This window comes from Scleropages formosus, chromosome 22 (genome assembly GCF_900964775.1).
Source record: "Scleropages formosus chromosome 22, fSclFor1.1, whole genome shotgun sequence".
In the NCBI taxonomy this organism is placed as follows: Eukaryota; Metazoa; Chordata; class Actinopteri; order Osteoglossiformes; family Osteoglossidae; genus Scleropages; species Scleropages formosus.
Genome location: NC_041827.1, coordinates 18,479,303 through 18,499,783, shown reverse-complemented (window position 1 = coordinate 18,499,783; position 20,481 = coordinate 18,479,303). Strand labels below are relative to the sequence as shown.

At 45.7% G+C, this 20,481-nt stretch overlaps 2 protein-coding genes across 2 annotated transcripts; one reads left to right on the top strand and one right to left on the bottom strand.

Annotated features, from left to right (window-relative positions):
• Positions 1-271: 271 nt before the first annotated feature.
• On the bottom strand, positions 272-2,000 carry LOC114909365 (formin-like protein 4). Its single transcript, XM_029248003.1, has 3 exons — positions 1,465-2,000; positions 935-1,127; positions 272-491 (listed from the first exon to the last, which is right to left on the bottom strand). Exons 1-3 carry the CDS (start codon positions 1,979-1,981, stop codon positions 449-451), a joined length of 753 nt encoding a protein of 250 aa, XP_029103836.1. The 5' UTR covers positions 1,982-2,000; the 3' UTR covers positions 272-448.
• On the top strand, positions 2,000-19,385 carry wnt7aa (wingless-type MMTV integration site family, member 7Aa). Its single transcript, XM_018733986.2, has 4 exons — positions 2,000-2,089; positions 3,097-3,323; positions 11,964-12,235; positions 17,245-19,385. Exons 1-4 carry the CDS (start codon positions 2,019-2,021, stop codon positions 17,722-17,724), a joined length of 1,050 nt encoding a protein of 349 aa, XP_018589502.1. The 5' UTR covers positions 2,000-2,018; the 3' UTR covers positions 17,725-19,385.
• Positions 19,386-20,481: the final 1,096 nt, after the last annotated feature.

Sequence of the window (20,481 nt, the reverse complement as noted above, 5' to 3'; positions counted from 1 at the left end):
GTGTAAGTAAATATCAAATGGGAACAAGAGGGAAGAATGACCATGGTAACAACTTCAGTATGTTTAAACATGTGATCCAGATATGGCATAAACTATGGGTAAACTTGCTAAATGACACATGTAACATTTACTTGGCTGCAAATATCTTTATATTTGCACATTAAGGCTGTTTATTAGATAGATAGATAGATAGATAGATAGATTGTTCATATTATGTAATATATAAACAATGGATGCTGAAAGCACCTTCATTTTTCAGTAGTTGCTTTATTCTAATAATTTTCTAGATAGATAGAAAAGGGGAAACCATTAATTCATTCTTCTACAGTATACAAGTGCTGTTCACCTCTGCACCAAACACTAAAACCTCTTCATACTCCCTCCTCCTTGAACGCCAGTAGTCGGGAGCCGTTAATCCGCTTCAGTTTTCACTTTTTCACTTTTGCCATCACACCGTTCGTCCCCAGGGAAATACAATGGCAGCTTCTGTCCTGCAGGTGGCGCAGTCACAAAGGGTATCGCAACAGTGGCCCGTCCGAATTATAACAACATGAGCAAAGACCATTTCGTGTCTATTACACAGTGAAGATTTCCACTTACTTTCAGCGAGACGTAACTACGAAAAATTTAAAAAGGTAAATATTATTATTCCGTTTTTTTTTTTTTTTTTAAATTAAAATCGTATAAGAACAAGAAGAACAGCACTAATAACAGTTACTATAATATACATCGTTTTTGGTAAGTGGATCCTGAGAAAGGATGGATGGATTGTTAGTTATTATTATTATGATGTTAAAGGTATATATGTGATTACAAGACAAACTTTTTTAGTAATTATAATGAAATTATTACATTACACGCAGATACATATTTCTCGGGGTGGGGGGGGGGGGGGGTTATTCTTTCGTGCTCTTAGATAAAGGTGTAAAAATACCCGAGTGGAGAAGTTGGCGGGGTGTCCCCGCGGGTGTCCCCGCTGTCCTGTCCAGCTCCGTTATCAGTTTCTGATAAAGCGGTTATCGGCGCGACACATGACTCGCGCGCACACGAAGAAGACAAAGTGGCGGCGACGGGAGCGCGAGGCGCTGAGCGGACGGGGCCGCGCGGGCGGGTGGAGCGTCGCGCGGCTGGAAAACAGATAAAAAAAGAGGCCGCGGCTACAAAAGGAACGAGCGCTAAATCCGCGCGCGCAATCGCGCTCGAGGAGGAGCGTCTGTTGAAGCTTCGCTTCGCCTCCCATCCATCCATCCATCCATCCATCACACACACACACACACACACACACACACACACACACACACGAAGCAGGAGGAGAGGAAGGTCCGCGTGCGCGCACCCGAGTCTGCCCCCCCCCCCCCCCCGACTCTCCCCTCGGGGGCGCATTTATATTGGCGCTGCTGTCAGCGTGTCTCGCGGAGGTACTTTCGCCCGGCGGATTCGATGCTCTCCTCTCGTGCTGCTCACCATGCCCCCCCCTCACTGAGGGTGTCCTCGGCTCGGCGGCGGCGGCGGTGATGGTGCACGGCGGGGGGGCGGGGGCCACGCGCGAGCTTGCGGGACATGCGCTCCGCTCCGTGCGCGTGAAGAACACGCCCTCGTAGGTGAAGGGGAACGCGGAGGACGAGCTGCGGGAGCCAGAGCCACCTGCGGGGCGCGCGCGACGCGGAGGTCGCGAGCCGGCGGCAGCGCGAGGAGACAAACCGGGCGCAGGAGGAAAAAAAAGCGCGGAAAGTCCCGAGAGGAACTTTGTGCGGCGGCGCGCGCTGGAGGTCCGCGTTGGTCCGAAAGGTTTGTCTCTCCCCCCTCCCCCCCCCCCCTTGCTGCGACTCGGAGCGCGACTCGTGTCGGACGAGCTGCTGGGGGAAGGCGCACCTCCTCCAGGAGGGACATCTCGGAGGTCAATACGCAGGTGGACATCCAGGTGGACATCATCGAGGAGGACTTTGGGGGGAAGCAGGGCGGCGCGGCGCGCGCGTTCCATCGGCTCCGCGGTCCGAATCCACAGGCTGGACATCATCATGAGCAGAAAGACGCGGCGCTGGATCTTCCACATGTTCCTGTGCCTGGGGATTGTGTACATGAAGATCGGGTGAGTCTCCATCCTCTCCGCAAGCGCAGGATCATCATGATCATGATCATGGATCCAGCCCAGGGGTCTCCCGGAACTGCTCTCCCATATTTTATTTTAATCATGCAGAGTGAAACACACACACACACACACACACACACATCTCTCTGATTGTTGCGCCACAGTTTTCCCTTCTCCCCGCAATATCACACTTCGTGTCATGTCAGGTAGAACTGGGACTGGAATTTGCGCTCGTCTGTTAACATGCAGTGATTTAAAAGAAACACAAAAGCGTGACGTATTTCTGCAACTAGAAATAAATGTATTTGCGAGTGAAGTGTGTTTGTGCGGGGAGAGTGAATCACATAAAAATGAGCAGAGACTTTGTCTTGAGATTATCTGCCGTCGGACGCTTTGAGGGGAAGAAAAGTAGAAAAAATGTGCATTTTGATCAAGTGCGTTTAAGTCGGACGAGGTATATTGATCCGAGATACAGGTATACACACGTCACACACTGACTGCGTGGATTCACAAACTGATACACACATCAGGCTTGCCAGTGTCTTTATTAAAAAGGAAGAACTTCATAAGTCGACTTGGACATTATTATTATAATTGTATTATTATTATTATTATTAATACAATTATAATTATTATAATAGCTCCTATTACTACAGTTTTTTTATTGGGTACATGTTTGCTTTCTGCTACTAAATAGTTAATCACTTATATAAGAGAGAGAATTTGGTAATATTCAGATCCTTCCATAAAGGCCTTTTACTATACCCTTTGTTTAAAAAAAAAATTACACTTAATGCGTTGCAGAAATGTATTATGCATTCTTGGGTAGAACAGTAAGGCCGCACTGCTTTAGATCTACTCTAAATTAGCTGATGTTACTATTAACTACTTTTAATTACTGTAACTTTGCACTCCTGTGAATGTAAGTAACCAGTAGCCCGTGTGTAACGAGATACCAGCGCAGGGTGTGTTTACTGTGGTTTTTCCACGTCCCTCTTGCCGCACAGGGGCTTCTCGTCCGTCGTGGCTCTGGGGGCCAGCATCATCTGCAACAAGATCCCAGGCCTGGCTCCCCGGCAGCGGACGATCTGCCAGAGCCGCCCAGACGCCATCATTGTGATCGGGGAGGGGGCGCAGATGGGGGTCGATGAGTGTCAGTTCCAGTTCCGACACGGGCGCTGGAATTGCTCGGCCCTGGGGGAGAGGACCGTGTTCGGGAAGGAGCTCAAAGTGGGTATGTCACAGAACCCCCGGTGAGCACACCATCCCATGGTCCAGTTCATGCATGTCCCTAAACTCCACTGGAAATAACATCTGAGACCCACTAGTAAGAGGGGCTCGTGATCTGCGGTCCAACCGAACCTGAAGAAATGCTTTAATGAATTAAAATGTTCAGTATGAATCAACCACACGCTCCACGGGGCCACACAGTTAAATACATATCCACATGACTTTATTAAGAAAAACATGGTTATGAATGGGTATATCCTTTCCTTTTACCCACCAAATAATTTATCATTTATAGGAGGGATGGAATGACCCAATTTTAAAGTCGTTCGATAAATGACTTCTATAAATCTCTTGGTCGAAAAGAGATAGTGCTAAATAAAAGTATGAAGCAGCACAGTCACATGATTTGTGGGGCAACCGAGCTGACAAGGTTAATTCACCAATCTGTCGCGTTTCTTGTGCCACGTGAGTGTTTCCCCAGCGTGTATGATTGCTTCGGAGGCGTAGAATTACCATTACTTCGAATTAATTCCGCCATAAATTGTGCCCTTAAATTACAGTGACATTAGACATCCCTGTACTTACAGCCCTGCTCTTGAACATTAAAGGCTACTTTTTGGATTCAGAAGAAAATGATTATTCAGTAAGCAATGAATTATATCATTTTCTGATTTGCATTCTCCATGAGGATAATAACAGCCTCCTGGCTGCACTTCTGTATATCGTTTCTGCTCCATTATATTTCCCAGCAGTGGAGACTTTAAGAAGGTGATAAAGGCATCAAAAGGCACTGGGCATTATTCATATTAATAATAATATTATACATCTGGACACACAAAACGTATGTTGTTCCACTGCTCTGTTCAGCTCATTTGTAAATTGACTTTCAGTCTAAAATGCACCTTGAAAAATACAGCTGTGAGTACAGAGCTGTATTGGATTCTTTAACTTGCGATCCTGTCATATATGTTCAACTACAGGCTCAGTTTTACATTTATTTACATTAACATTTATTTACTTAGCAGACACCTTTCTCCAAAGTGACTTCCAACAAACTCAATGTAGTGTGATCAGCCCACACCCCTTTTTCACCAAGGTGTCTTGCGCTGCTAGATACACTACTTACAACTTTTAATATTATTAGTGCATTAATCTGATTTATGCTTTTATTTCCAATGTGATTTATAGTGCGATGTTGGTTCCCTGATTTGCTTACACTGATTTACCAATTTATACTGAGAGAGTGTGTTCCACTGATGTATGTGTGAGTGACCCAGTGTAAGTAGTGTATCTAGCAGTGTAAGTCAACGCGGTGAATAAGGTGTGTGGGCTGGTAACACTGCATAGAGTTCATTAGAAGTCGCTTTGGAGAAAAGCGTCTGCTAAATAAATAAATGTAAACGTAAATGCAGCACCTCAGTTTTTGCTGTATCAGTTCAGACTAAATACCCTGGTGAAGTGTGCTGCAGCAGAAGGGGGGGATTCAAACTCAGCTCTTCCTGGTGCAGTCTGCTGGCCCAGTGATAATCTCAGAATTTCAGTAAATTGTTGCTGAAGTGCTGCTTGTGTGATGTGAACAGTGAACACTGACAGTAACAGTAAGAGCTTCAGCAGAGGTGTTTTGGGGAGACATAAAATCTCAATAAATTACGAAACAAGTCAAGTGGACAGTTGTTCCTCTTTGACACCGACATGTCTGACTTGACCGCTGCTAAATCCCATAATTAGACGTTTAATACGTAGAGCTGCTGTGATTGCGAAGAGAGATCTGAGGGAAACACTAATAATGTTTCAGCAACCGGGGAATGGAATATTTCTCAGAATAATCACACTGTGACCCGATCCAGTTTGCTTCCACTTACTTTCCTTACACACTCGCTTTCCAGCTTCGCCTCAAAAATTACAGCGCAGCTTTTCGCCAGTTGCAGCCATCGCCGTGCACACGCCAAGATATGAGTGTTATTTATCGACAGATATATCTTCAAGACGAGCGATAATCTCCTGGTATTAAGCCCGTGAGGAGGTGCCCTCCTCCAGCTCGCGGGGGCAGTTCCCCTTTGTCCCACCCCCTCTTCTCCTGGGGGGGGAGCAATTGTGCAGAGGCCTCCGTGGGCTTTCAGAGCCCCCCAGCGCAGAGGGATCATTGTTGCTTTGTTTCTTTTTAAATGAAATCAGCCTCATGAGGCAAGTTTGGACCGTTTTCACGCCACTTTTTGTTCCTGCTGAGCACCAGATTCGGGAGGTGGGGCAGTCAGGCTGGAGGGTTTGCCGCAAATACGACTTACGGAAGATGAGTAACCTCTTAGTGCCCGAGTGGTGCTGAGCTGTCGGTGCTGTGGCTGCTTTTCCATTATTGTTTGCGCACTGTCCGCACTCTTTTATACTTCTCTAAATGGTATATTTTTACATCTATCTATCTATCTATCTATCTATCTGTCTGTTTGCCTGTCTGAAAGTAAATGATTTATTCTACTGAATGCATACAAAGGGAAAATATATATCCAAAGTACACCCATTTCTACACCGTTGCGATCAAGGAAAGTCATTCCACTTTTGTTCTGTCCGCAGCTGTGTGAGTTGAGGTTGCTTAATGCTGTCGAACCCAAAACATTCGGAGGAATGCCAGCATTTGAACTGGTCTCTTTAGATGCGAACGATCTCAGGCCGGCAAGTCTTCGAATGCGAGCGTGCCACACCGTCGCACTCTGGACCTGGGGGATGTTATTTACCGCATTTCCCCTCGTTTCCTCGGGCCGTGTTCTCTTCTCCTCTGAAGAGCATGCGGTTTGCGATCTGCGTAGACTTGTGCACGTTGCTCAGCCGAAACTGAGATTTCACTGTGGCTCTGCAGAAGCAAGGGCTTCGCCGATCGATCACTTGTATTGACCTGGAATGGTCAGCGCCGATCAGAAACAACCAGCCCACAGCACACATTATTGGAGGTCCATTCTCTTTCATCTGGGTCTTATTTCTATGAAGCAGTTAATGGTGTTTTATTTCTGGGTGGTGGGGGATGATGCATCGGCGAGCGCAGCCTCGCCTGTCACAATGGCATCCGCAAGCACTTTGTCCCCAGCATAGGTGCGGCTCTTTCAGGGAGCAGCGGGTGGGTCGGCTCGTCCCGGAGGCCAAAGAGCTGCGGGCGGACAGCCGTGTCAAAACCGATTGGTCTCGCTGATGCGACGGACCATTGTTTGTCCATTGGAGGAGATGCGTGAGATGAATGGCATTGTTCTTGCCCGAACGCATCTGGGTAAGGGGTTTGTGTTTGTGTGTGTGTGTGTATGTGTGTGTGCGTGTGTGTGTGTGAGCATGCTCGATGCTCAGTGGGCGTAAGAAAATCTGGTGGAGTAATTAGGGTCCGGGGTGTGAAATGAGATTCATGGACTGGGATTAGTCACTTTCTTCTACACACCCCCACACGCACACACACACTGGCTGAAACCGCTTGTCCCAAGCGGGGTCACGGCAAACCGGAGCCTAACCCGGCAACACAGGCCGCAAGTCTGAAGGGGGAGGGGACACACCCAGGACGGGACGCCAATCCATCGCAAGGCACCCCAAGCGGGACTCGAACTCCAGACACACCAGAGAGCGGGACCTTAGAGATGACATGTCGTTCAAATTTTCATTAAACAGTCTGTTTCTTTACACAGTGAATTGTTTATATCTCTTTGTTTCCTTTAGCAAATCCATGATAATCATATAAAATAAAAGTAACATTTTATTTATAAATTCAATGTTATTTTTCCCTTCTTCGTGTTCTGTATTTATCTATTTCTAGAACAAAAAATTCTGTAAAACTAAAGATATTTAGATACAATTTTCGATTTATTTGTATATAAGGATCCCTCGGATTATTATCTGAAATTTCAGCTCTTGGCCTTTGGTACCCAATTTTTGATTTATGGAAAAAATAATCAGTATAACAAAATGTATCCGACATATATCCAAAAAAATAGAAATTACCAAGTGAAGCAGAAGTGCAGTAATGTGCTGTAGTTGATGCATCTTCATCCAGATCTCTCAGTCTCTTGTGCTGTTTGGAATTTTGGGGTGTTGCTTTGAGAGAGTGGAGGCATTTTGGGAAGTTAATGAAATTCCACAGGAGTGTGTGTCAACCATATTGGCTATGTCATGTGTATTTGAATGATTGTGGAGGCAGCAGACCAGTTATCAGGAAAAGTTCAGCTGATGTGTTTTTTTGGATATGTATGCACAGTTTAGCAACAGTGTGCAGTTTTAGAAAGTTATTCGCAATAAACAGACGTGCTCAGTGGATTCATGCTTGGTTTATTGCTCAGCCTGTACAGAATCAATCGATCAATTAAAGAGAAAAATGGGTATTACCCCGGAGGAGTACATGTGTAAATTTATGTGTTTTATATTGTTCTGAACTCATGGGTTGAAAGTTACAGAAGTGTTTTACTGTGTTCAGTGATATTTCGGATAATTGATTTAGGCTATTTCTATGGGCGGTGAATGCATTTTTTCCCCCATTCAAAATAATGAGAAAGACTCTCGGTATCTGAAATTTTGATATTTACGCTGTTTTCAGGAACAGATTGATTTAAAAAAACTGAGGAATGCCTGTATATATATATTATGCATGTGTGTTTGCATGTATGTATGTGTTTACGTATTAAATTTAGAGATTGAAGTCTAAGGAGTGCTGGGGATTGATTCTTGCCTAGAGGCGCCAAAAACCTGGGTACGCACACACACACACACACACACTCTCACGCACACACTGTTGTAACTGAATAAGTGTAATTCAATGGATAGATACTATTTTTACACTGCTGCTTTTACATATGAACAATTGGAGTTTTCTCAAGGTTCCTGCGGTTTCCCTGCTGAACAACACACTGAACGTGCATAAAACAGCTTCGCCTCCGAGAGCATAAATGCCTCAAGTCCAGACAGGCACAGTGTGTTCGGCGTGTTAAAGGAAGCTCTTGCGCTGGCGGTGCCGCTCAGGGGATGGTTACAGAGGAGTCGCTGTGGGCTCCTCATACGAAGAGCTCACAGTGGAATCTCCTGTCATAACAAACACTTTTTATGGCTTTTTTAATCAGCAGTCCTTGTGTCAGTGTGTATGGGTAAACACTGTCAGCAACGGAAAGACCACAACAGGTGTTTTTTGTTTTTTTTTTTTTTTTTAAAAAAAACTTTTTCCAAGATTTTAGCAATTTAAATAAAAAGAGCTTCCTTTTGTCGTGCAGAGCTTCAAAATGGGTTTGGTCCCCATTCCATTCATACGCCATATAACTGATGCTTAATAGTTGCCTTTTTAATTTGCAAGTGAGCTTTTCCAAGAGATTTCTCCAAAGCAGCTTTTCGCAGAACTCTGAGCAGGACCAAGAACCTCACTGTGTTTGCCAAAGTCGAAATAAAACAAAAAGCTTTCAAACTAAAGGAAGATAGATGTACTGATAAAAGCATTCAGACAAAAACTGTGTCGGGACATTGAGAAATTTGCGTTCACAGAAGGTGTGAAAGAGAGATATTTTTAAAACCACATTTTAAAACTGGAAACGTGGGATTTTTGGACTTTATGTTGTATATTTGTAAGAAATGCAAAAAAATTAATAAAAATTAAGGCCTTAATCTGTGTACCCGCAACCAGAGTGTTGAACTGTTGAAGACATTCACTTTGGAAGAGGAATGAGACTGAAACGTTTGAATGATTGTGGAGGCAGCAGATCAGCTATCAGGAAAAGTTTAGCTGATGGTTTTTTTGGATATGTATGCACAGTTTAGCAACAGTGTGCAGTTTTAGAAAGTTATTCACAATATCAGTCTCAGAGGACTGACACTGAAATGTTTGACATTAGGAATGATCCTTTCAGTATTTCTGGGCTTAAAAAATAAATCATCAGTAATCATTAGAGAAATGCCTGGTGGCACAATGGTTTGAACTTTTGGCTTTGGAGTTGGGTGACCAAGGTTCAACTCCCCATTTCTGCAGTAGTACCCTTCTTCAAGGTACTTACCCTGAAGTAACACAGTAAAAATTGCCCTGCTATGTAAACGGGTAAGTAGCTTAACTCTTGAAGTTCCTTTGAAGAAAAGTGTCAGATGAATATAACACAATTGGTTATGTAAAACAACAGGTGGTTGACTTTCTTGTGCAATTACTGTCGCCGCAACAGTTTAACAACACGGAGAATTGGTTAATAAGCTAATTCACACAGGGCTGCTGCTTCAGCTGCCTCGAAAAATGTCATGAACTCTCAGTGTTTCGGGGCTGCGATGGAGACTGAGCAGGTGGATCTTTGTTTCACTCTGAAGGAGAGGGTGATGCTCTAATGCCGGTTTTTCGTTACGCTCCCACCGTAACCTGTTAGTGCTGCTTCCACACTTTGCAGCCTGTTTCAATTCTTGCGTGACGTTTGCATGTCCCTGGCCTGTTAATTACAAACGGACATTTTACACCTTCGTTTCAAGCTCATCTGAACTAATGAGACCTGGCGAAAGTCATAACATGAGCTACAGTATCTACCTGGTGGATTTAACCAAAATCAGTGGTATTAATAAGAGCTGAAGTTGTTGCATGAAGGTACCTGTCCCTGTTTCGTTCTTTTCCCTGCACTGCAGCTGTCCAACCTTTACATCCACAGCTGTTTGCATGTGTGGCATCAACACCAAAGTCTGTATTTACTGTACATTTATATTTACATCTATTTATTTAGTGGGCGCTTTTCTGCAAAGCGATGTACAGTGATTATTATTTAGTACTTACTGATACTTGTATCCAAGGTCATTTACAGTATTAGATATACTAGTAAACTGCCAACAGTCATTCGCACATCTATGCAGCTCAGCAGCGTGTATGTGTTTGTAGATATCTATTATGGAACATACATATACAGATACACACTATAAATTAGAGTCACCAGTTCACCTGAAAGGCATGTCTTTGGGTGGTGGAAATATATAAACAGATGTAGGAAATATATACACAGCTGTTGGTTGGTTGCTCTTGGTTTTTGATAAAGAAATTATTGAAATAATTTTTTATTGTTCAGTTTTCTAACTGTGTGATGTTTAAATATGATTGTTTTTGTGTGCTTATCGGCTTTCGCCACATTGCTGATATTCTGTGACTAAGGAATTCTAGGGGACGTATTATTACTTGGAGTCCTGCTTGGGGTGCCCTGTGACGGACTGGCGTCCCGTCCTGGGTGTGTCCCCTCCCCCTCCAGCCTCGCGCCCTTTGTTGCTGGGTTAGGCTCCGGCTCCCCGCGACCCCGTATGGGACAAGCGGTTTCAGATGATGTGTGTGTGTGTCTGTGTGTGTGTGTTATCACTTCCTAAGGACAGGACCGAACAGTGTAAAAAATCTTGCCCTGCGATTCTTACAGAATTTCCACTTGTGCGAAACAGTTCAGTTAGTGGTGTTTCTTACTGCTCCCTGGAAATAGCTGCTGATGGACATTGTGTAAGACAGCCAGCTCCTACATTGAACCTGTAAATCACACACACACAATGTCTGTAGCCCCTTGTCCCAGCAAACTGGAGCCTAGCCCAGCAGCACAGGGCCCAGGGTGCAGAGCTGGAGGGGGAGGGGACACACCCCAGATGGGATGCCAGACCACTACAAGGCACCCCAAGCAGGGCTCAAACCCCAGACCCACCATAGCGCAGACCTTGGCCAAACCCGCTGCGCCACCACACCACCTGTAAATCAGATGAGCGTAAATAAAGGTGCAGCTGCGGAACATTTTGATCTGATTTTCCAGCAACTGTCTAGTTGTCCTTTAACCCACCGTTACCCATAGCGACGGGTAGGGAGAGCGAACTTATCGGCTCGTCCCACGTACACGGTGCGAGAGTTCGGCTGATTCATTTCCGCTATTGTAGGGCACGGTGCTGTGGCCCAGCAAGGCTGGAGACCGGACATGTTTGTTTAATTTCACTCCAGCGTGTACCTGGTTGGAACAGAAGGGTGGCACAACGTTAGCGCTGCTGTCTCCCATTGCCTGGGTGGTGTGAGAAGATGTGGTTTCTATCCCTGCTCAGTCTGTGTGGAGTTTCCATATTCTCTGGGTGCTCTGGTTTCCTCCCAAAGGCATGCTGTTCAGGTTCACCCATAGTGTGTGAGTGACAGAGAGAGTGTGTGTGTTCCACTGATGCATGGATGAGTGACCCAGCGTAAGTAGTGTATCTAGCAGTCTAAGTCACCTTGCCCAATGGGTTCTGCTCTCTGGTGGGTCTGAGGTTCGAATCCTGCTTGGAGTGCCTTGCGGAGGAAGGGGTCTTTGCGCCTCCTTCAGGTGACATGTAGCCGAGTGTGTTTTCGTGCCACTTTCTTCTAATTAATGCTTTAAATTTGCCGCACAAGTATCCAGTGTCATCTCCACGCCGACACCGACAGGCCCTTTTCCTCGCATTATTGACCGAGCTACACTGCTCCGCTCTCCTCGAAACTAATAGAAGCCGTCATTTATCTGCAGAGCAAGCCTGATTAATGCACGGCTCTTGGCACCGTTACGGTGTTTTATTGCTGCTGAATGCTATCTGAAAGGTAAACTATGTCAAGTATGTAAGGAGGCTAGATGCTGCACGAAGCCCTGAATCTCCTTGTCAGCACTTCTGTCCCGTTGTGGAAAAGGCCCAACTCTACGCTCGCTCCCCGCAGGCAGCAAGGAGGCGGCGTTCACGTACGCCATCATCGCCGCCGGCGTGGCCCACGCCATCACGACCGCCTGCACCCAGGGCAACCTGAGCGACTGCAGCTGCGACAAGGAGAAGCAGGGCTTCTACAACCAGGAGGAGGGCTGGAAGTGGGGCGGCTGCTCGGCCGACATCCAGTATGGCCTCAACTTCTCCAAGGTGTTCGTGGACGCGCGGGAGATCAAGCAGAACGCCCGTACGCTGATGAACCTGCACAACAACAAGGCGGGACGCAAGGTACTTGATGCCCCCTCACCGTGCGCGGGTCATGTGACCACCGCATACCTTCACATACCTTCCCTAACAGCAGTTTGTGCTGGAATGCGGCATCTAACGGTGGATAAATAATCGTTCTGTTCTCGAACCTGCGGGAGAACCTTTTCCAAATGTCCGTGTGAAGAGTTTCACACACCACTTACCTCCTTTGTACATCGTGTATTTGCGTAGCTGAATTTTGTTAGCTCATAAGTCCATTACAGCACATGAGGGTGTGATCACATACCCTTCCTGGGCTTGGAACCCGTATTTACCACACAAAGGGCTGCGATAGACTGCCTCATCGAATAGATCCTTTCTGTTGCCGCAGACTTAGGGACTTGAACAATTTTGTACACTTTCCCAGGATATTTCCAGGGATATCTCAGCTGTTTTCTTTTTTTTTTTTTTTTTTTTAAATGTAATGCTGCTTCTGGCACTCCACTTCCAACATTTCCTCTGGGAATATGATGAGAATGCAAGATTTCATTACATTTCATCATATTTCACGACATTGCTATTGAAGACATGTTGAACAAAAACTTTGATTTGTCCGCTCTTTATACCTGTTACCCCACAAAGAAACAATCAAAATGCTTTCGGCTGCAGCAGGTGGCGTAGTGGCTGCTGCCACCGCCTTTGGGTTCGTAAGAGCTACGTTTCAATCCTACCTCATGCAGCTGTACCCTTGGTCAAGGTTTTTAACAGAGTAAAAAAAAAAAAAATTCCCCAGCTGTATAAATAGATAAATCTGTGTAAGCAGCTTCATGTTGTTAAGTTGCACAGTGGAAAAAGCATCAGCTGAACGAATAAATATAAATGTTTCGAAAGAACTCAAGAATTTGTAAAGACAATGTGCGGGCGGCAAAAAAAAAAGACGCTGGGGTAGACGGGAGCAGTTACGCAGACGCTCTCTACCTATTGTCACGTATAAATCTCATGGATTGCCCTGCAGCAGGCAGAACCCTCCAAGGAGCTGGGCGCTCAGACAAAGTTTAAAGAGCTCTTCTGTGACCAAATAACAGGAGTCTTTCAGAAGTGGTTGTGTAAGTGGCAGAGTTTGATTACACACCAGATCTGGGCGCGGCGAACACAATGATACTGTTAAAAAAAAAAAAAAAAAAAGCACTAAGGCTCTCATAGTCTGGCACCATCGGGGGGCAGCTAGCCACACATCCCGGTAATCCTTTTCTGTGCAGCTCTCTTTGTTTTACCCGCTCACACGTAACCGGACGCTCGCGCAGGCGGCCCGCTTCCCGTCCATCGCCATTCTCGGTGTCGCATCTCAACGGGTTTCGGTGCGCAGGGAGCGCCGGCAGGCAGCCGTCCAGAAAGGCACAGATGGTAATTTACAGAACAGCACAATGACTGCTTTTTAGCTACGTCTATTCCGACTACATTTATTCATTTATGTGGCACTTTTCTTCAGAGCTGGTGGCATCGTGGTTGGAGCGGCTGCCTTTGGCTCCAGAGGTTGCTTGTTCAATCCCTGTCCCTGACTGTGGTACCCTTGAGCAAGGTGATTTCCTTGTCAGTGTTCCAGTACCTGTGCCTGGGTTCTGAGTTGTGGCCCTGTGATGGACTGGCATCCCATCGAGGCTGTGCCCCCTTGGGCTGGGGGCAAGCAGTTCTTGAAGTTTGTTGGGTTTCTTGAAAGCCACTTACATTGATTTATACAGCTGGGTAATTTTTACTGGAGCAATTCAGAGTAAGTGCCTCAATCAAGGGTAATACAGCACCCCAGTTAGAGATGAGTTGAGATGGGATTCAAACCTGTGACCTCTGCGACACCGGCTGTCGATGAAAACGAGTGCAAAAACAGAGCAGAGTGTATGTTGTAAGTGAGGAGTAAAGAGCTTGTTTATTTGATTGTGACACAGAGCGTTACAGACGTTGGCATCTCCATTCACGCCTAATTCTGCTGAACTTGTACTTTACTCAACTTGTGCATCCGGTTTTCGCATTCTGTAATGGTAGCTAGTTCAATAATACATAATAATAATTGCTTTCCAGTTTACTCCAATTTGTTACCCTGAGCTCCAAAGCTGTACGTTTGAACCAGGACTTTGTTTCCCATGGTTACGCTGCTTTCCCTCCTCCTACCAAAGGCTACTGAGGTGAACTAGAGACTCTCAGTTGCTCAGGCCACGTGCGAAGGGTGAAGCTCTGCGTTTTCCCTGTTTGTACCCTACTTTACACCCAACGCTTCCTGGTGTTCCCTCTGGTTTATGTCACCCTCCCCCCACCCTAATGAGCAGGTGGCCAGACTGGGAGAATGGATGGGAAATTGGGCAGCGAATGTGAGTCCCACGTTTCAGCACTCTGGACAGAGCTTTTGGGGGATGACCAACGCCATGAGCAGTAACTCAAGTTTGAGCTGAAGAGTGATGGGTCCCTTTGGGTCCATTAGCGTTAACAGGGTTTGTAGCCGTTGAGATTTTCTCCACCGCACATCATGTTCTAAGCCACGCATAGAGCACCAACCTACCGTAGACCCCGTAAGTCACACTTGTGACAGAGGTGACCTCAGCCGATTATCTCAATCATACCGTTGACATCACTCCGACGGAAATGAACACAGATACACTAGCGTCTGATGGCAGCGCTACATAACACCTCGAGCTCACAGCTGTCATTCTACCCGTTCTGTTAGTGTTTCTCTCTCTAGGTGGAAAAATGGACCTTTCCTTATGAGCCATTTACTGCTTCCCCTCTTCTTAAGTGCCACTTCTTGCCGTTCGTTGTCAAACTTAAGCGGAAGATGCTGGGCATTTGCATTCTGACTGCACAACGATTGGAAGTCCCAGATTTTCTTCTGCTGGTAAAATTTTGTATCCCCCAGATCTCCGAATAAGTGTGCAGAACTGTCCACCTCGTGACATTTTCCTAGTTTACACACACACACACACACACACACACACACACACTGCCTGAACCGCTTGTCCCAGTCAGGGTCGTGGGGAGCCGAAGCCTAACCCGGCAACACAGGGCACAAGGCTGGAGGGGGAGGGGACACATCCAGGATGGGACGCCAGTCCGTCTCAAAGCACCCCAAGCGGGACTCAAACCCCAGACCCATCGGAGAGCAGGACCTGGTCCAACCCACTTCTCCACCTTTCCCCCTTGCATTTTTCCACTTTATTAAAGGCAAAAAAAAATTGTCAGAAAACAATGCGTGCGCTTATGTAAAGACAACACCCTATCGGTGTGTTTTTTGAGGTCATACGTAAATTCGGTGCGAGTGGCCACGAGCTGAGAAAACACCTGTTCACGAGCTGCGGCTACTTGAATAAAACCATTTCACGTTTGTTTATCTCCGAGAACAAACCAGTCCTATTGTACGTAATTGTAATGCAACAGCTAAAGTACTAAGCCAGTCCTAAAAAGCCCCCCAATACAATGATCTGTCAAATAAGACTCGCAATGAGTCGAAGCCATATTTTTTCAAAATAACTATATTAAAATCATTGCCGTCGTCGCAATGTGCCATGCGTTGTCTCCTCCAAGCGGGAACGAGGGCAACCCTTAACTGCGGGCGGTGACCTGGGAGCAGCCGCTCTGGATTTGCGTATGTACACTGTACACAGGGCTATTGTTGTGGGGCTCTCCGAGATCATCCCTCCTTCACACCGTTTAATTCACGCCAACTCTGTTGATTCTGCTGATCCTCAGACAAAGCAGGGCCCCCGCGGCGCTCAGCCGTCTATCCTCCGCCGCGTGGAACGTTCGCTCTTGACGTCGAATGTCTTTGTGCGAGAAGTGAGTTCGCCGGAAGACAATGAGCGCTGTGTGTGCATTGTGATCCGTCCACATACACACTTCGCGTCGGCTGCACGGGGGTTCGCAGAGTTATTGTCTGCATGCGTAAGGCCATTATTAATAAAGGAAAGATTTCCTGTAGCACGCAGTGATCAGCTACCTTCTCTGTCAGTCGTGAGAAGATCGTCAAAAGCTTGTTTATCTGCATGTATGTCCCGAGACGAGTAGAACCATTCCTCACATGACGGAGTTCACTCATTCCATGAAATCAGAATTCGGCCAATTTAGTTTTCTCATGAAAAAAACAGAATTTGTTAGCAGAGGAAAAATGTCACCCAATTAATGAAAATGCCAAAACACCAATATAATGCCAGTATATTTAATACTTATTTATTTATTTATTTTTTATAATTTATTTTTCTTTTTAAAATTTATTTCTAGCTTGTCTTTTAATGTAATTTTTTCCATTTACTGATATTCAATATCATATTCATTAGCTGTTGTCCAGTGCAGGGTCATGATGATCTGGACATTTAGGATATTCTAAAAATGGTTTGAGGTTGAAGAAGCAGCTGTGAAGGTTTTTTTCATAGTAACAACAGAGGAAAGCACTGCCTTTTTAAAGTCTTACTTATCGTTGTCTTATTTACATCTTACTATGCTTGTAAGACCCGTCCTGGGTGTGTCCCCTCCCCCTCAAGCCTTACGCCCTGTGTTGCCGGGTTAGGCTCCGGTTCACCGCGACCCCTCTTGGGACAAGCGGTTTCACTCAATGTGTGTGTGTGTGTGTGTGTGTGTGCTTGTAAGAGGACTATTTAAACCTGGACAGGTTGTTTTTTAAACTCTACGGTTCTCATTTTTGAATAAGTGCTTCACTGGTGAGTGCTCTGTTCTCCTTTTTTTAAATTAAAAACCCAGTGACACTAATATAGTCCTTTTCCGCAGCATTCTTAGTAATTGTTATATTTTATGATTGTTTCTCTCGTTGTACTGTTTCGTACCCGTGTACAAGGTGGCCTGAAAGTTGGCACGGATGTGAACCGAACGGACAAAAACGCCATTTGTAATAAGCTCTTTGGATGACAAAAGGGTACGCTGTATATTTTCATAAGCCGCTCTAGTGTTTTTTTGTCGGACCTTTGCATGAGGTCACCATTCCAGCGTCTGGTGCTCCTAAATGCAGTTCCGTTCTGGAAAATTTCTGAGCTTTTCTTCTCTGCCGTTCCCTTCAGATCCTGGAGAAGAACATGCGTCTGGAGTGCAAGTGCCACGGAGTATCTGGTTCCTGCACCACCAAAACATGCTGGACGACGCTGCCCAAGTTCCGCCAGATCGGATACATCCTGAAGGAGAAGTACCACCAGGCGGTGCACGTGGAGCCGGTGCGCGCCAGCCGCAACAAGAGGCCCACCTTCCTCAAGGTGAAGAAGCCCTACTCATACCGCAAGCCCCTGGACACGGACCTGGTGTACATCGACAAGTCGCCTAACTATTGCGAGGAGGACCCGGCCACGGGCAGCGTGGGAACCCAGGGCCGTGTGTGCAACAAGACGGCGTCGCAGGCCAACGGCTGCGACCTCATGTGCTGCGGACGTGGCTACAACACACACCAGTACTCGCGTGTCTGGCAGTGCAACTGCAAGTTCCTGTGGTGCTGCTACGTCAAGTGCAACACTTGCAGCGAGAGGACAGAGGTGTACACGTGCAAGTGACCGCGAGAGCGTCCCGCGCCGGCGATTGCTTTATCGACAGGGTTTCGCTTCGGCCGCCGCGGACGTCACGGAAAAAGGAGGGAAAACAAAAAAATCATCTGCGGACGACTCCCTCGTCCGATCAGCATCCCGCACGCAGCGCGTCTTTCTCCTCGATGTGCGGGGAATCGGTGCAGGAGTCCGGGTGCAGGGTTTACGGGACTGACCGAGGACAAATCTGACCCGCTGGGCAGAGCGGGAAGGAAGTCGTCCGGGGGATTCGTCCTCGCAGCGTGACGGAGGGCCGATGGACACGATGCCATTAGCCCTGGCACAAGGCCCTGGGCACGAGGGTTAAGTTCGCCCTCGAGGACCAGCACTGTGGATTGTGCAGCCCACGTCTGTGGCTGGGGGATTATTTTATTTTTTTCTAATTTTTTCCTTTTGCTCCTGCTGGTTCGATGGGACCGCCCGTCTTCCGAAACCCACTCTTCAATCCCTGACCACTCAACCACGGATCCCTTTCTGATACTCATCACTAATCCTCAGCATCCTCGTGGATGGAAGCTGTAGAGATACTTTTGGCATGAATTTTAATAAGCAGTAATTGCAATATTTAACTTTTTTATTTAGATGCGAAAACTAATATTAATTTATTTAAGTAAACTACTGATTTCTATTTCCATTTCTCTCCTTGCAGGACTGTTCTGTACAGAGTAGATGTAGTAAGCTTTTCCTCTGGAGTATTTTTTTGGGTGTTTGTCGATGGCGACGGAACAACAGCACATACACACGAAAGAAAGATACACTGGAATTATATATGAAACCTTCTAACTACTGTAATATAATATGGTGGCAAATTATATTATTACAGGTCAAAATGTAGAGATTGTTTTAGAAAGATTTTTTTTTTCCCCCCTTTGTTTGCTGCTAGTTGTCTGGAAAAATCAAACTGGCTGTGATTAACGCGCAACAGCATAGATTCGGTTAACTGACAACAGTAACTCCAAGCTAGTTTATTCTTAACGGAACCAGAAGCAAAGTTGATCATCCAGACTAATTTCCCCAGCTGCGGGAAACCTTAGTTCAGAGAGTATATTTTGTAAGAGATTATTTTTATATGGATATTTTATTTATATTATTTTGTGTATAATTCAGTATAACGCCACCCCTTCCTTAAATTTATTGCAGTGCGCAAGAAGAGTTCAGCAAAGTTTGGACTTTGAGAAACGAGATCTGTGGTTTGAATTGTTAGGAATTAACATGCTATGAAACAGCTGCACCAGATGAGTCTTTATCTACATACAAATTCCTTTTTGTTTACTTCAGAACAGCTGAACATTCAGTACAAGAGCAGGGTATTTAGTATCAGTTCTCTCTAATGGCCCGGTTCTAGTGCCGGCATTAATTTCTTTTAATGGTAACCCTTAAAACTGTAATTGTAAAGGAAACAATATATTATAATGTGTCCCTGGGGTGTCAGCTGGAGCTATAAAACTGAAATCTCAAGATTGGGTTCTGTCATCATGAAGAGTGTAAGACTGATTGAAAACTGCCACGATTTCCACCGGCCAAACATTTGTGAGCAACACAGGTTTGACCAAAGACCAGCAAATGTGGAATATTTCTTTTATAAAGAAAGTTGAGATGCATATTATTTGAACAGATTTTAAAAAAGAGAAAAAAAAAAAACTCGTAGAAGCCTTGAATACAGCTGGTAATTTGCCAAAATCCATCCTTCTACATGCTTGTATTGTCATGTCTTAATTCCTCTGAGTGTTGTTCAAACAGTGTTAATAAAAGTCGGCTCAGCAGTCAAAAATCCCATCAGTCCAAATTCTAACATGATTCTTATTTAGGAAACCTGTTCGAAAACATCAGCAGAAAACGGTTGCTGCTCTGTTTGCTGTTTACTGTGACGATGCAGAAGGCTTCAGAAAGCGATTTCTATAAAATGTTTTTAGGGCCCCGAGTTAAAAAGAAAATGATCGATAGGAAATGAAATTAAAATGAAAACTGAAAATAAAGCGTCCAAGATAATATGTGTACAGGGACTGAATATTTAATGAACAAACATGAGAATGCAAGTTACTGAAGACTAGCTTTGCATTTCTATAAAGAAAAAGGCTGTGAGGAAAAGTGGAAAACGTTAGCATTGAACGGGCAGCTATTGAGGAATCTTAATTGATGATTACTGCGCCGGGGGGGGGGGGGGGGGGGGGGGGGGGTGTCGGTGTGATGACTTGCTCCGGCGAGGGGGTGGGAGCTGTCGGGTGATAGATTGTTTTCTGCCCCCCTGTGCCAGACACCCCGACATCTGCCTCATTCAGCATGGGTCCGCGTTGCCACAACAACGCCACCGCCGTTCAGAAAATGTCCCGGGAGTTTCTCAGAAAAGCCAAGCTGCCCATTAGCAAAATGTTAACTATGCAAAACCAGATAACTCAGGGATGCTATTTATTTTGCCTAAAAGGGCAAAAAAAAAGGGGGAAGACAGAAAAAAGAGGGAAGGCTTTACTATTGTGGCAGATGATGTCAAGAGGGATTTCTTTCCAGGCGATAGAAAGGATCTTAGCTCATGGGATAATGAGTGTAAAACATTCCTCCACTTTTCATCAGCGGACACCGGCGTGAAGAAGGCAGCTGCCCGAACGGCGCCGGTTAAAATGAAACTCGCCTCTTGCCAACGAGAGTGGCATTACACAGCCTTGTTGTGTGAGCGGGAGGTGCTCTCTTGTTTCGCTTCTTAGAAGCATAAACAGGTTATTAATATAAGTG

Excerpts from the sequence above, each read along its gene's own strand:
- wnt7aa (XM_018733986.2), top strand. The coding sequence starts at position 2,019 with ATGAGCAGAAAGACGCGGCGCTGGATCTTCCACATGTTCCTGTGCCTG. Across the intron at positions 3,324-11,963 it reads CGGGAAGGAGCTCAAAGTGG|GCAGCAAGGAGGCGGCGTTC; the intron begins GTATGTCACAGA and ends CGCTCCCCGCAG. Across the intron at positions 12,236-17,244 it reads ACAACAAGGCGGGACGCAAG|ATCCTGGAGAAGAACATGCG; the intron begins GTACTTGATGCC and ends CGTTCCCTTCAG.
- LOC114909365 (XM_029248003.1), bottom strand. The coding sequence starts at position 1,981 with ATGGAACGCGCGCGCCGCGCCGCCCTGCTTCCCCCCAAAGTCCTCCTC. Across the intron at positions 1,128-1,464 it reads CTCAGTGAGGGGGGGGCATG|CCGCGCGACGCTCCACCCGC; the intron begins GTGAGCAGCACG and ends TCTGTTTTCCAG. Across the intron at positions 492-934 it reads CCGCCAACTTCTCCACTCGG|GACAGAAGCTGCCATTGTAT; the intron begins GTATTTTTACAC and ends CGCCACCTGCAG.